This window comes from Girardinichthys multiradiatus, chromosome 22, assembly GCF_021462225.1.
Source record: "Girardinichthys multiradiatus isolate DD_20200921_A chromosome 22, DD_fGirMul_XY1, whole genome shotgun sequence".
NCBI lineage: Eukaryota > Metazoa > Chordata > Actinopteri > Cyprinodontiformes > Goodeidae > Girardinichthys > Girardinichthys multiradiatus.
Window position 1 is genome coordinate 7,339,794 of NC_061814.1, and position 13,958 is coordinate 7,353,751.

General features: G+C 36.7%; 1 protein-coding gene across 2 annotated transcripts in view; it reads right to left on the reverse strand.

Moving 5' to 3' along the window:
* Positions 1–13,958, reverse strand: part of LOC124859340 (pro-neuregulin-3, membrane-bound isoform-like) — an 85,344-nt gene that overhangs the window by 38,390 nt on the left and 32,996 nt on the right. For both annotated transcript variants that reach the window (XM_047352088.1, XM_047352087.1), the window contains exon 3: positions 11,964–12,090. In XM_047352088.1, the coding sequence (XP_047208044.1) occupies positions 11,964–12,090 (127 nt within the window). The remainder of the gene's footprint in view (positions 1–11,963; positions 12,091–13,958) is intronic.

The window sequence follows — 13,958 nt, forward strand, 5'->3', positions numbered from 1 at the left end:
ACCAGACGGCTGCAGCTGATCCAGAACGCTGCGTACTCACTAAAACTAATAAAGTTGAGCACATCATCCCAGTTCTAAAATCCTTACATTGGCTCCTTCTATCTCAGATAATGGACTTAAAATAGTTCTGTTGGTTTATAAGTCAGTGAATGGCTTAGCACCAAACTACATTAAAGATCTATCGCTGTTGTATCAACCTTCCACACCACTCAGGTCTTATGTCTCCAGTCTACTCTGCATCCCCGGAACCAGAACCAAACAAGGAGAATCAGAATTCAATTCTTATGATCCACTAAACTAAAGCAAACTTTCAGAAAACTGCAGAGCTGAATCCCTGAGTTGTTTTAAATCAAGGTTAAAAAACCATTTGCTTAGAGTTACTTTTGATTGTTACCAATAACAAAAGAATAGTTGGTAAAGGTTTCTAGTTGGAATAAAGGTTAATTAGGATTTTCCACCTTGGGACAGACAGTGTAAAAGACCTCATTGTCCACAGTGAGAAAGAAGTAGTTCAGTGTAAAAGAGCAACAGGCCATGGTTGAGCTAGGCTCTCCTAGAACAAGTTTAAAAGGAATATTCCCCCATCACAGAGATGGGATCAGAACAGTTCTAAGGAGTTACCTTCTCCCCAGAGAGAAACATTTTATTTTATGTATGGGCCTGAAAGCATCGACTGCATTATTTGCTTAATAGCTCAAAAAAACCTTGCAAAACAAAATATAACCAAAGCCTAAAATCAAAATAAAAAAATATTTTAAGTTTTAAAGATTTAAAAGCTCCTGCTAATCAGATTAAAAGTTCAAAATTAGAATAAGTTTTCTAAACAAACAGAGCTACGAAAACAAAATATAAAAAAATACGTCCCCAAATGCACAGAGTGCAGAGTGCGTCAATGAATGGGTTAAAACCTCAGAGTTTCCGACACGGGCCTCGTTCAGCCCTAAAATATAAAAATTCATTCAATTCAGTCTCTAGTCCAACTTTTCTTTACTTTCCTTTATCATGCTACTGCAGTGTACTTTTTTAATTTTTTTTGTCACTGCGAAGTACTTTTATTTCTTCATGTAAAGCACTCTGAATTGTCTTGTTGCTGAAATGTGCTATATAAATAAACTTGCCTTGCCTTGACTCTCTTGTTTCTCTTGTCTTAAAACACTGGTTGGTGCTATGTGTTCAGAGATTTAAGTAAATTACTGTAGGAAAAAAAATCAAGTTGACTTACTGTGAGAATGCTCCAGACAAACAAATGTTTCTTTAAGACTTAGACAGAAAATGAATAAATATAAATAAGGCAAACTTGATGCACAAAGGATACGCTTTTTTTTTGCTCAACAATACATTATAGAGTCAGTAAATGTGCAAATATAGAAACAAAATGAACATATTTTCCATCAGATTATTTTTGCTGTAAAATATGCTAATTTACGGAGAATGTTTTTCATATATTCTAAATGACTTACTGTCTTAACATGATTTACATTTAAAATTAAACTAGTGTTTGTGCTGCTGAGCAGATTTCAAATATCTAAAACAACTGGCACTCTAACATTTTATAACAATGCGAGCCAACACTATAGTCCTGTGTAAAAGTATTTGCCCACCTTACAGATCTCTGCTGTTTTTTTTTTTTTGCTGTCACACGTTTCTGATCATCAAATGAATTTACACTGAGGCAAAAATAACCTGAGTAAATACAAAGGCCATTTTCCAAATGATTTCATTAATTAAGGAAAAATATATTCCAATAAACCTGACCCTATGTAAAAAAAAGTAATCCCTTTGGCTTGTTAAAATCTAAATTTATTGTGATTAATGCATTCTCTGTGCATGGCTTGAGGGGCCATCTTCCACATGCATAGCATAGCAGTTTAGTACATTTGCAGTACATATGGCGTGCATCTTAGAATTGTGATGCTTGTGCTTTATATCACAAAAGTCCTTGACAGCCTAGCCACCTGTTATAACATTGTTGGATGGGTGCAAAAACTTGTTATCACTCATGTAAAAACCTTGGGTTGGAAGGCACCTGCACTATGCCTTCCTCCCTGTGTGTGTGAGATCATTGTTATCTCTGTGTGAACCAGCCTCCTTTCCGTCTCACACACACACACCCTGTCTGAACTGTCTGTTGAACTGTGTATATAAATAAAGAGATAGGGTGTCAAAACTTTGTAGTTTCACTGCAAAGTGGGCTACCCTTGTCACAAGTAACTATGACTGTATCGTTCTTACCTCTGAGTTGACTAAATAATACCTAACATTTATTGGTCCTTCGAAGCCGGATTAATTCAATAACCTTATTTCTCTTTGCTTTAACAGTGACTCTGGGATCCGTGGGGGAAGCCTGACGTCGAGCGAAGCACCGCTGCACAGCCTCCATTAGCCGGAGTGGCTGAAAGTCCCGGTGTGTGTGAATTCACACCTGGCCAGTGGGTTATTGCCTTCCTCTGCGCGGGGTGACTCTCACAGGGTCCAAAGAGTCACCAAGAAGTCAACTCCGAGGTGAGACAGTTTTAAAATACAGTTCATAGGAAAAGTACTTAACAGTCGTTGGTAGTGCGTCGCCGGTAAGGACGCTGCATTAGGATGGTTTTATTCCACCGTGAAAGGGATAGTGACAAATTTGGTACAATTCCGCCGTGAAGGGGATTAAAGAAAACGACTGAGGATTATTCTCCTGAGAGGGAATAGAGTAAGCGCTATATAAATAAAAGAAGAAAAGTACTTAACAGTCGTTGGTAGTGCGTCGCCGGTAAGGACGCTGCATTGGTATGGTTTTATTCCACCGTGAAAGGAATAGTGACAAATTAAGGTAGGGCCCCGCCAAGAAGGGGGCCAAATAAAACGACTAAGGGTTATTCCCCTGCGAGGGAATAGAATAAGCGCTATACAAGTAAAAAGAACGGAGTAAATTGAGCTCATAAAATAACACCAAGTTAACTTAGAAAAATTACAAGGTACCTGAAACTAACTGTGTGACTGTGTTGTGTGTGTATGGAGGACTAAGCATTTTAATAGAATCATAGCAGGATTCTGCTAGTCCTGTGTTTTCTTTTGCCCAGATTAAAACTACGTACTGGTGACTTTGGAGATTCAGGTCGGATTTCATTCCAGAAAATTAACACCGCTGCGAATTAGTCGCAGTAGAAGGCCGTGTTAATGTCCTCTCCTTAAAGTCTCATGCCAGTGACCTTTTATCTGGGACATTTATACTATAATTAAACTAACATAAAACATAATGGGGAAGAAACAAAGTAAACTAATTGACTTAGAAGGGGAGGTAAAGTTTATGGAGAACTATGTAAAAGGAGCAGGTATGATCTGTCATAGATGGAATAAAAAATAAAAAACATGGGTTTTTGGGCAAATTAGATACAAAGGATGTCTTAAAATTACAAGGGGATCTAAAATTAGCAATAATGAAAACTAAAAAGATAAAAATAACAAAGAACAATGGGGGAAGAACAGAGAAAAAGCTCTGATTTAACAGAAATATGTGCACGATGGCATAAAAATACGGATTTTCAGGTAACTTAATTATCACTGAAATCCTAAAACTACACGGGGATCTTAAACTGGAGATTATGCATTCAAAAGATTCAAGAGACAATAAAAAACCTTGCCAGATTATAATTTCAAAGGGGACTTTTCAGTCCCTGAGTGCTCACAGTTGATAAGCAGATTAAAACAAAAAGTTTAATTAAAAAAAACAACAATAAGAGCAGCTTTTAACTGACATAGCCATAATACTGAGGCCTTAAGAAAAGCACAGAAAAAAACTTTCAGCTTAACTGAAAACAAATAAAGAGGGGCGGACCGCCACCCATTCCAGGTTAGAATACCAAGGTAGCCCCAAATTATAAAGACTAAGAGGTGGTTTTAGAGGACGTGGTAAAAGAAGTTAAAAGAGGAGGTGACAATGTGGACAACATGGAAACTGTCCAACTGGACAACCCAGTGAACAATGACTAGAGAAGGGAGAACAGAATGTTGTTAAAGAAGTAATCTGAGAGTAAAAGATTTTGTAGGCAAGCATTAGTGAGAAACAGGTGCTTTAAAAATCATTCTATGGTGTTATACTACCAACAATATCATGATAAAATGCAAAAGATTCATTTTACAGGGAAATAATTCCATATTTGGCTCAGATTTTGTGCATTCTTGATTTTTCCTCTTTGAGAGAAGTTAAATTTCAGCTCTGTGAAACGACCTTGACAAAGAGATGCAGCTGCCTGAAAACAAAGATAAAACTTCTGCAAACAGCAGAAGCCTGTCTCTGCTGAAAGGTCTGAAAAAAATTGTAACTCTACCTCTGCATGTGTCAAACTCAAGGTCCGCGGGCCAAAACCGGACCCCAGAAGTTTAGTGATTCTCTAGAAGTAGAGCCTTTTAATATGGTGATTGTGTGCTTGAATGTTATTTTGTCAATCAATAAGCAGTTTTGTCTACATTCTGCCACAATCTGCCTTTTGAAAATGTTTTGAATCTTGCTCTTTATGTATAAAAAAAAAAAGAAAAGAAAAATTGGCTAAAGTCTGCAGACACAAAATGAACCTGGATTGAAGCTCTAACTAAGTTTATTTAATCTGAGATCCTCTCCAAATGCAACAGTATATGTCAGTCTACATGAGATACTAACAACTTCACCTACTGATATAATATAAAGATCTGATTGAATATGTGAAACAAACAATGATGAAAGTTTTTCAACAGGTGATGCTCATCCAGGAGGAAGACAGTGTTCCTAGGAAATGCAGCTCATTCATTAACAATCAATTTTTCTCCTATAGGTGGAAGTTTTGCTGACTAATCATAGGCTGGATCTATGAAACATTATGTGCACAGAACAAATGACCAAGGTTCAGACTGACTTATGAACCTCACTGACCTGACAATGATAACATGACACCCAACAGATAACACCTTTAAGGTGGATCCACTAAGACCACCTTATTGATTCTTGGTGAATAAAAAAAAAAAAGAATTGAAGCGTTCAAAACAGACCTTGTGGAAACAAAAGGGGTTATGAGGAAACAATGTGCATTTTAAGAATAATAGAAGTCAAATTATGTTCAAATCTTTGCAAATAAAAATTACTCTGACAGAGAAATAAGTAAGTAGTGTGTGAATGTGTGTGAATGGGAATGACTGATTTCATTGTAATGCATCTTTGAGGGACATTAAAAGCGCTAATAAAGGTCTGATGTTCTGATGATCTTTGCCAAATTTATATCTTAATAAGGTTTCCAGAATCTTTTTCAAAAAATCATTTAAAGATGGCAAAGGTTCTACCTCTACTGAAAATACTGATAACCATAAGAAAGCTCATAGACCCGTCTTGAATTTTTCCTAATTCTTTTACAAACAGGTTATTTAAACTTTCATGTGGCCAAATGTCTGTGTTTGACTTTCTGTTTTTGTGAAATAAATGTCTGTTTCATGTTATGTAAAAATTAGAGTCCTCAACATACCATAATAATATTAGGTCAGTTCTCTATGGTAAAACAAAAAGATTTTAACAGATGTTTAGACTTTTTCCAGTCAGGTTCAAAATGATTGAATTAGACTCAAACTTAACATAAGATGAAATGAACCTTAACAGAATTACTGGACTGGACTGAAATAGATAAAACGTGAGTTAATTGAAACAAACTTTAGTTACTTGAACTAAATACAAAGCTGACTGAAACTGTATGTTGTATCTATAAAACTGGGTAAGATAAACTAAGATTATAAGATATAATATGCCCTTCATTTTTTTGTGTTCATCAGTGAGTGAGTTTTTATTTTTAATTTTTAATAAGAACTAAACCAAACATTATTTATAATAATAGCAACTACCACAAATATTGATCTCATTTTTAAATGTAATAAGGACTTACTTTATAAAATATAATAAAAAAGAATAATAAGAATTTGGAAAAACAGAGGCTTTAAACCTCTGCAGGAACAGCACTGACACTGTCAAAGGTAGATCCTAATACAGGAATCTGGAAGCTCATTCTGGCGTGGATAGTCAAAGTCCATCCAATGACACATTTAGATGAGGCAGAGGGACAAATACAGGGCTTAGCTGAGAGCAAAGAGAGCAACATGCATCCTGTCCTATCTGCTGTCCCACCTGAACTGTGGTCCCAATCATCAACTGATGTAGGGCTTATAAAGGGGTTCCCACCATACAAGGTTAAACTAATATCTGAAAAAAGGCCATTAGTCCGTCAATACCCCTTAAAGCCAGAAGCTGAAGAAGGTACTAAGCCAGTAATACAAGATATGTTGAAGTCAGGAATATTAAAAGAAGCACCTGACGCTACATGCAAGACATATCACACTGACATCGCTATTATTATCACAGCCAAACATAAATCTAAAAAGATGTGCTCTTTAAATCCAAATACTCTAATACCTACTGCAGAAGATGGAAAACCACATTCTTATAAAGCAAAAGTTGAAGAAGACACCAAACCCAGACAAGACATTTCTCAAATCCTTATACCAGATTCATGTGTTGTGTTTGTAGATGGCTCAGCATCTAAAGATGAATATGGAAAGAATAGAGTTGGTTATGCAATAACAACCATCGACAGAATAATATAAGCTAAATCTCTACCCAATACATGCTCAGCCCAAACAGCAGAATTATATGCTGTAGTAAGAGCATGTGAATTACATGAGGGACAAATACTTACTATATACAGAGACAGCCAATACGTTTTCAGATCAGTACATCACCATGCTAAGATTTGGCAAAATAGAGGTTTTAAAACATCATCAGGGACAGAACTAACTCATTTCAACCTATTAAAGAGAAAATGTCAGATCTGCTATTTATAGACACAGACGTGCTGAAAGACGCCCAACAGTCAGCAACCAAGACAGAAATAAAGGTCTGGCTAAAGAGAGGAGCACAGAAAAAAGATGACATCTATCAGATAGAAGATAAACCAATCCTCCCAAAAACAGTTATACAACACAGCGGCTACAGTGACACATTGGGAAGACCCACGTGTCAAGGGGGGAATATGTCACATCTGGTAAAGCATTAATGCTACACTATAAATATTTCTGACTATGCAAATCATTTTTGCAGATCATGCATAATTTGTTGCAAACACGGGGGAAGAAATATTGCCTAGTTGTAATAGATGAACCTAGTGACACATTTCTTCCCCACATATGGTATCCCACAGATTATAAGGTCAGATAATGGAACTCATTTTGTAAATAAATTAATAGAACTAAGTTCTAAAGCATTAGGGTTTCAGTTAAAGATTAAGGAAAACAATGGAAGAAACAGGGAGGCCATGGCCCGAATGCCTATCCCTGGTTAATTATGGATGAGAATAACTCCAAATCAAACCGGTCTTACTCCATTTGCCACCTACTGTACATCATTGTATAACTCCACCCACTGTGTTCTGAGTCTGAGATCACGTGACACCAAGTTGCTGATGTGAATTTGTATTCTCAAAGAAATAGTACATGGCAGACCGTTTTCTCTGCCCTCTGACATGAATGAAATAGAGAAAGCACAACAGGAACCTTCATTAGCTGAGTGGATGAATAAAATGTTGCAGACAAAAGAAGAACAAATGTCCAGTGGTCTGCCGATAATCTCTGCTCCTATCCCACAGAATGAGGCCTGGAGACCTGGTCCTGATTAAGACACTCCACCGGAAGGATTGGAGCACTCCTTGGTGGAAAGGGCCGTTTCAAATACTCCTGACAACGCCCACAGCTCTGAAAATAGCAGAGAGGCCTTCCTGGATCCATAAAAGCCACTGTAAGCCAGTTTTGCCGTTACAGGAGCCAAACCAACCGACGGGGTAGCAGAGGAAGTCCGGGTTCAAAGATGGCCCAGCGTCTCAAACCGGTGAAGAAAACAGCTGATCTGCGCCCAATTATAAAATGGCTCTCTGTAACATGTGGACAGGACTGATAAGCCTGAGCTTAATTCTGGTAGCAGGACTCTTTCTCTATCTAAAGCAGGATCCACAGGAGGTGATACCGAACCAGAAGAGATGGACATCAGACGGGACCCATCTCAGAACACTGACGGAAGAACATGACGCACATCCATTCCTACAGAATTTCTGGTATTGTTCATGGTGGCATATGCAACACTGAACCAGGTAGAAATGCACGAAAATGAAGGGGACGATTATGATGACATGTTGTAAATAAATCACATCAAAAGCCTGAGTGTACTCATACATTGTATTTCATAAAATGACCTTACAGCAGAAAATCGAAAGAAGTTGTTGCTTAAGTGAAATGAGAAAAAGTACAATGATGACATAAACAGGGCAGATTTTGAAATTCCTTTATTATGTTTCACTGTTTTCATTAATTAAGTATTATTCTTTTATTTTTATGATTTCAAGTATTCTTATTCTTTTATTTTTATGATTTCAAGTATTATTCTTTTATTTTTATGATTTCAAGTATTATTCTTTTATTTTTATGATTTCAAGTATTATTCTTTTATTTTTATGATTTCAAGTATTATTCTTTTATTTTTATGATTTCAAGTATTATTATTTTATTTTTATGATTTCAAGTATTAATCAACATTTAACTTTTAATGGTCGCCGAGGGCGGCGGGGCCGTATGAGTATTTCCCACAAAATATAATCTGTTTACCGTCCGTGGGTTTTCGCTCATACAAAGTATTTTTCTTACTCGTTTTTATATTAAATGTTTTTACTTGTGATAAAAGGAGGGACTGTTGGATGGGTGCAAAAACTTGTTATCACTCATGTAAAAACCTTGGGTTGGAAGGCACCTGCACTATGCCTTCCTCCCTGTGTGTGTGAGATCATTGTTATCTCTGTGTGAACCAGCCTCCTTTCCGTCTCACACACACACACCCTGTCTGAACTGTCTGTTGAACTGTGTATATAAATAAAGAGATAGGGTGTCAAAACTTTGTAGTTTCACTGCAAAGTGGGCTACCCTTGTCACAAGTAACTATGACTGTATCGTTCTTACCTCTGAGTTGACTAAATAATACCTAACAAACATTGTGTATTCCACACTAACAGATGAGTATAAGGCACAAATTTTAGACCCTTAACTATGGCAGCATATTCTAAAGCATCAAAGTGCAAGACGAATGTGAGATATTCCGAGGGCGGTTTTAGGATTTCTGTTTCTGCCTATGCAAAAATAGTGATTGAGCTGGATTAACAAGATTTTGAGGTCGAACAAAATTATTCTGTAATACTATGAATCTTAGACATTCTTACTGTTCATGGGGCACAATTCCCAGCCCTTGTTGTAGATGCTGTTTTATAAATAAAAAGCCTAAAAATGTATTCTTTTATACATTTATATGTCAGAATGGGAGGTGTGTATAAAGAATGCATATTTTCTAAATAAAGAAGATACATGGATGTGTTGTTTGAGTACTATAAGAAGAACTATTTAAAACTTGAAACCTTAACTCCATTAATCCCCGGATGCTCCAGACCAAAAAGATGTGACTTTTATTTTTCGGCACACATTAAGAGAAAATAATAATTGTTTGGTATTCACTTTTGTATATTTGGGAAAAATGTTTGTCCTTGGCAGATGCTTCAGCTTGAGGGTAATATGAGAAGGCACTCTGACGTTCGGTCCACACAAACACAATATTGTAGAGATTACTTTCAAGCCCTGTTTAGCTGTGCTCCACGCTATATCTCATACATCTGACACTCTGCAACTACAACTCAGGAGCAGAGCCTCAGGCAAGAATGTCCCTTTGCTTTAAATTCTTTCTGCCCAGCAATGAAATTGAGAGGGTCTGTAAAGCTTTTTCAGGCATTTTAATTCAGTGACCTGTTCATGAATAGAAGGGTTTTAAACTTTTTATATGGCATAATGTCACCTTTATGGTCTCTACCTGCTACAGTTTATTATTTGTCATATTCCAAGATTTTGAGGCGGGCATTAGAACTCGTATACAAATATGATTTTCAGGATTTTGAAACTTCATGCTTTTCAATACTTAAAATTAAAAGAAATCAGCAATTTTTAGAATATTCTGGACTTTTCAGTTCAAAAAGTTTACCTTGCTGTATGCTTGCGTCTGTATGTTTCACCAAACTAGTGCAGTTAGATTCCAATTCTGCAGTGTGGTCAATGGTTATATTACCACTTGTTATTTTTTCTATTTTAAAATCTATGTACTTAAACTAGACTGAAATAAAAACAGGCCTTGAAAGCAAATTTCATTCTGGTTATAAAAATCTAGAGTTATTTGTGGCAAAACCAAACTCAGTTTAAGAACCACAGATCCAGCAAAACCCTGATCTAAGATAGTCTAGAGCCCCCCAAATTTGAATTAATAGAATAAAAAAGCTTTCAGATGTATCAAAGCTAAAGTATCCTGTGTGCCAACAAAATTTGAAACCCCATAAAACTACATAAAAGCGAGGTGCTTTCTTTGTACTATATGTCATATTAGGCTGGATTTTAATTGCCCATATGCAGAACCACGCACACCATGACTGTACATTAAATGTGTTTCAGACAGAAAAACAGCTAGGAAAATGTTAAGGACTGAAATCTTTGCATTTATAAAAAAATATATATCAGAGTCTCTGACTAGACTCAAATTCCAATGCCTGTTGTTGGAATTTATACACTTACTGGCCACTTTATTAAGTACACCTACCTAGTACCAGATTGGATCCTCTTTGTCTTCAGAACTCCCTTAACTCTGGTTCAGATTCAACAAGATGTTAAAAAGGTTCATCAGAGATTTTAATAATGTCATGCAGTTGCTACAGATCGCTCTCCACGGTGTCTCCAGACTCTGTCATGTCTGTCACATGTGCTCAGTGTGAACCTGCTTTCATCTGTGAAGAGCACAGGGCGCCAGTGGCGAAATTGCCAATCCTGGTGTTCTCTGGCAAATGCCAAGCGTCCTGCAGGGTGTGGGGGCTGTGAGCACAACCCCCATTTGTGGACGTCGGGCCCTCATACCATCCTCATGGAGTCGGTTTCTAACCGTTTGTGCAGACACATGCACATTTGTAGCCTGCTGGAGGTCATTTTGCAGGGCTCTGGCAGTGCCCCTCCTGTTCCTCCTTGCACAAAGGTGGAGGTAGCGGTCCTGCTGCTGGGTTGTTGCCCTCCTACGGCCTCCTCCACGTCTCCTGGTTTACTAGCCTGTCTCCTGGTAGCACCTCCAGGCTCTGGACACTACGCTGACAGACACAGTAAACCTTCTTCCCACAGCTCGCATTGATGTGCCATACTGGATGAGCTGTACTACCTGAGCCACTTGTGTGGGTTGTAGAGTCCATCTCATGCTACCACGAGTGTGAAAGCACCACCAACATTCAAAAGTGACCAAAACATCAGCCAGAAAGCATAGGTACTGAGAAGTGGTCTGTGGTTCCCACCTGCAGAACCACTCCTTTATTGAGTGTGCCTTGCTAATCGCCAAAGATTTCCCCCTGTTGTCTATTCCATTTGCACAACAGCTGATGCTACCCAGCCATTGTGTGTGAGTTTTAGTAGTGAGACATTTTGTCCACTATCTCAATTACTCTACACTAATGATTCTGGGTTTTCCCTATTTTTCACCCTTTACATTGATGCACACCTTAACAGAGAGACTGAACTGGCTGCTACAGCTTGCCATTTGTGCGGATCATGTGACCTGATCTGCACCTTTTACACTCAAGTCAACATGGGTGTGTTTTCATTGTTTTAAAATAATGAATGGAAGCTTTCTATTTGTTATTTGTTAGGAAACATAAGGGATGTAAACTAATTAATTGGGTCACCATATGGAAACACAGCGACTATTCTGTATGTTCTACTGTTTTATTTTAAACTATCTAATTTAAGCTGCAAATTTAAAGCTGTTCTTCAAAGTGAACCTTATGGTTATGGGGAATCATAAAGCAGCATCTCTCTGATAAAAGTGATGGAAATGATGGAAAAGAATGCTGGAAAAGAAAAGTCACCTCATGCATTGGCAGTTTGGCGTTTGGGACCCTCATCTTGGTTTCTAGAGGTTTGATGGAATTGGCGGTGTAATTTTTCAAACTCCGACTTTCCTTCAGGTGCGCCTGGAGCTTCTCCCTGCGCCTCCTAATAGAGAATAAGAAAAAGAAGTATAGAGAAATTTTGTATTTCAAAGCATTCAGGTTTTTATTTAACTAATGATCCTACAATATTATTAGCAAAAATGTACTAGAATGAAATGAGTTATTCTGGCAAATATTAAATTATTGCATTTTAAGCTAAAACTACATGTTTTAAAACTGCTCAAACACAAAAGACAATTTTATATAGTAGAAGCTATATTTTAGACTTAGGATAAGGAAACAGACACTAGTTTTCTTTTTTTAACCTATGAAGGCTTGCGAGTTTTTCTGACTTATTCCAACATTTGGATACTTAAATGACCAAACAATTAATACTTCACAAAAAAGCCTGTTTAAAACGTTTTGTAAAATTCAAAAATAAAAACAAAAGCTATTTATGTTGGGGAATACATTTAGAAATCTTCACAATTTATTATCATTTAAAATAGTTAAAGTTGCACATTTGCATGTCATATCGACTGCACATGATTAGAACACTGTCATGCTGTATTTTGAAGAAGACCTATTTAATCCTGAAACAATTAGTTTGCAGTTACCACCTTTTTGAGATTGAAAAAGGCCCTAAGAAAGTTGACTGTAACAGCATATAAGTCTGATAAAGAACTGGAATAGGTTTCAAAAGGTCACAAAATAACTTTAAATAACTTTATCAGCCATTCCATTGTGGAGGACATTCAAAACAACTGTAACCATGTCCATGTCTGGCCATCCAGGCAAGATCATCCCAAATGCAGAGCACAAGATGCTAAGGGGAGGAGCCTAAAAACCACCAAATGGCACCTACAGAAAATTTTGCTTTCAAGGAAAACATGAAGGACAGACTGACATTTTCCAGAGAGAAGTTAGAATAAAGACTACTGAAATAATGCTCTTTGGAGTATTTAGAGACCAGAAAATAAAATGCTTATAGTGTTAACCAAAAACAGCCTTCCAGTAAAAAGGAATATAATACTACCTCTGTTAAAATAACTATAGACCTTCTATAAAAATAAAGCTTAAGCAGGACTGGATCCTGAAAAACAACAATGATCCATCCAAAAATAGAAACACACCCACCATGGTCTGGCTGAGAGCCACTGCAATCAATTCATGTAAAGCACTTTGAAATGTCTTGTTATTAAAATGTGCTATACACAAATAAACTTGATACTCGAGCTTGAAGAAATGGAAGGTCCTGAAACGAGTCAAAGCCCAAATTTTGACCTTCCTGAGATTCTGTAGGCTCGAAATACTGTACATTCAAGAAACCTTTCAATCATTTTACAACTGAAGGTGAGATGTGGGACAAATCTTCCTTAGACTGATGTCACTTGTAGATGACTGCAAAAAGTGTTTCACCGAGGTTATTTTAGCCAAAGGAGGTAACACTGGCTAACTTTTGTTTAGTGAGTAAAACAAGGTTATTTTTAGTTTAGGTGCAATAAAATTATTTTCTCTTTCCAAGGATAAAAAAAAAAAAAAAGATTAAACATCTGTATATGAACATTTCATTATAAAGAACTGAATATTTAATTGAGTGTCTAATTTGTTTTTTCACGACTATATCTTGATAACTGTAGTATTTTAAAATGGATGTGACTATAAGAATAAAGTCTTTTCCTAAATCATCATCCACTAATAATTTAAATAAACGAGAATTTTATTCCAACTTATAGTTATTCTTGATAATGAGACACAGGAAGAAAATTTGCTTCGTAAGAAACCTAGAAAGTTCTTCATTAATTTCTCCCCAAACATTAATTAAAAGAAACGGAAGACAGTGAGTGTTTGAGTTTATAAGATGCAACTTGATTTTGGTTAATAATTATGTTGAGATGTTATGAGTCAAAACTATTTCTCAGCCGTTATTTA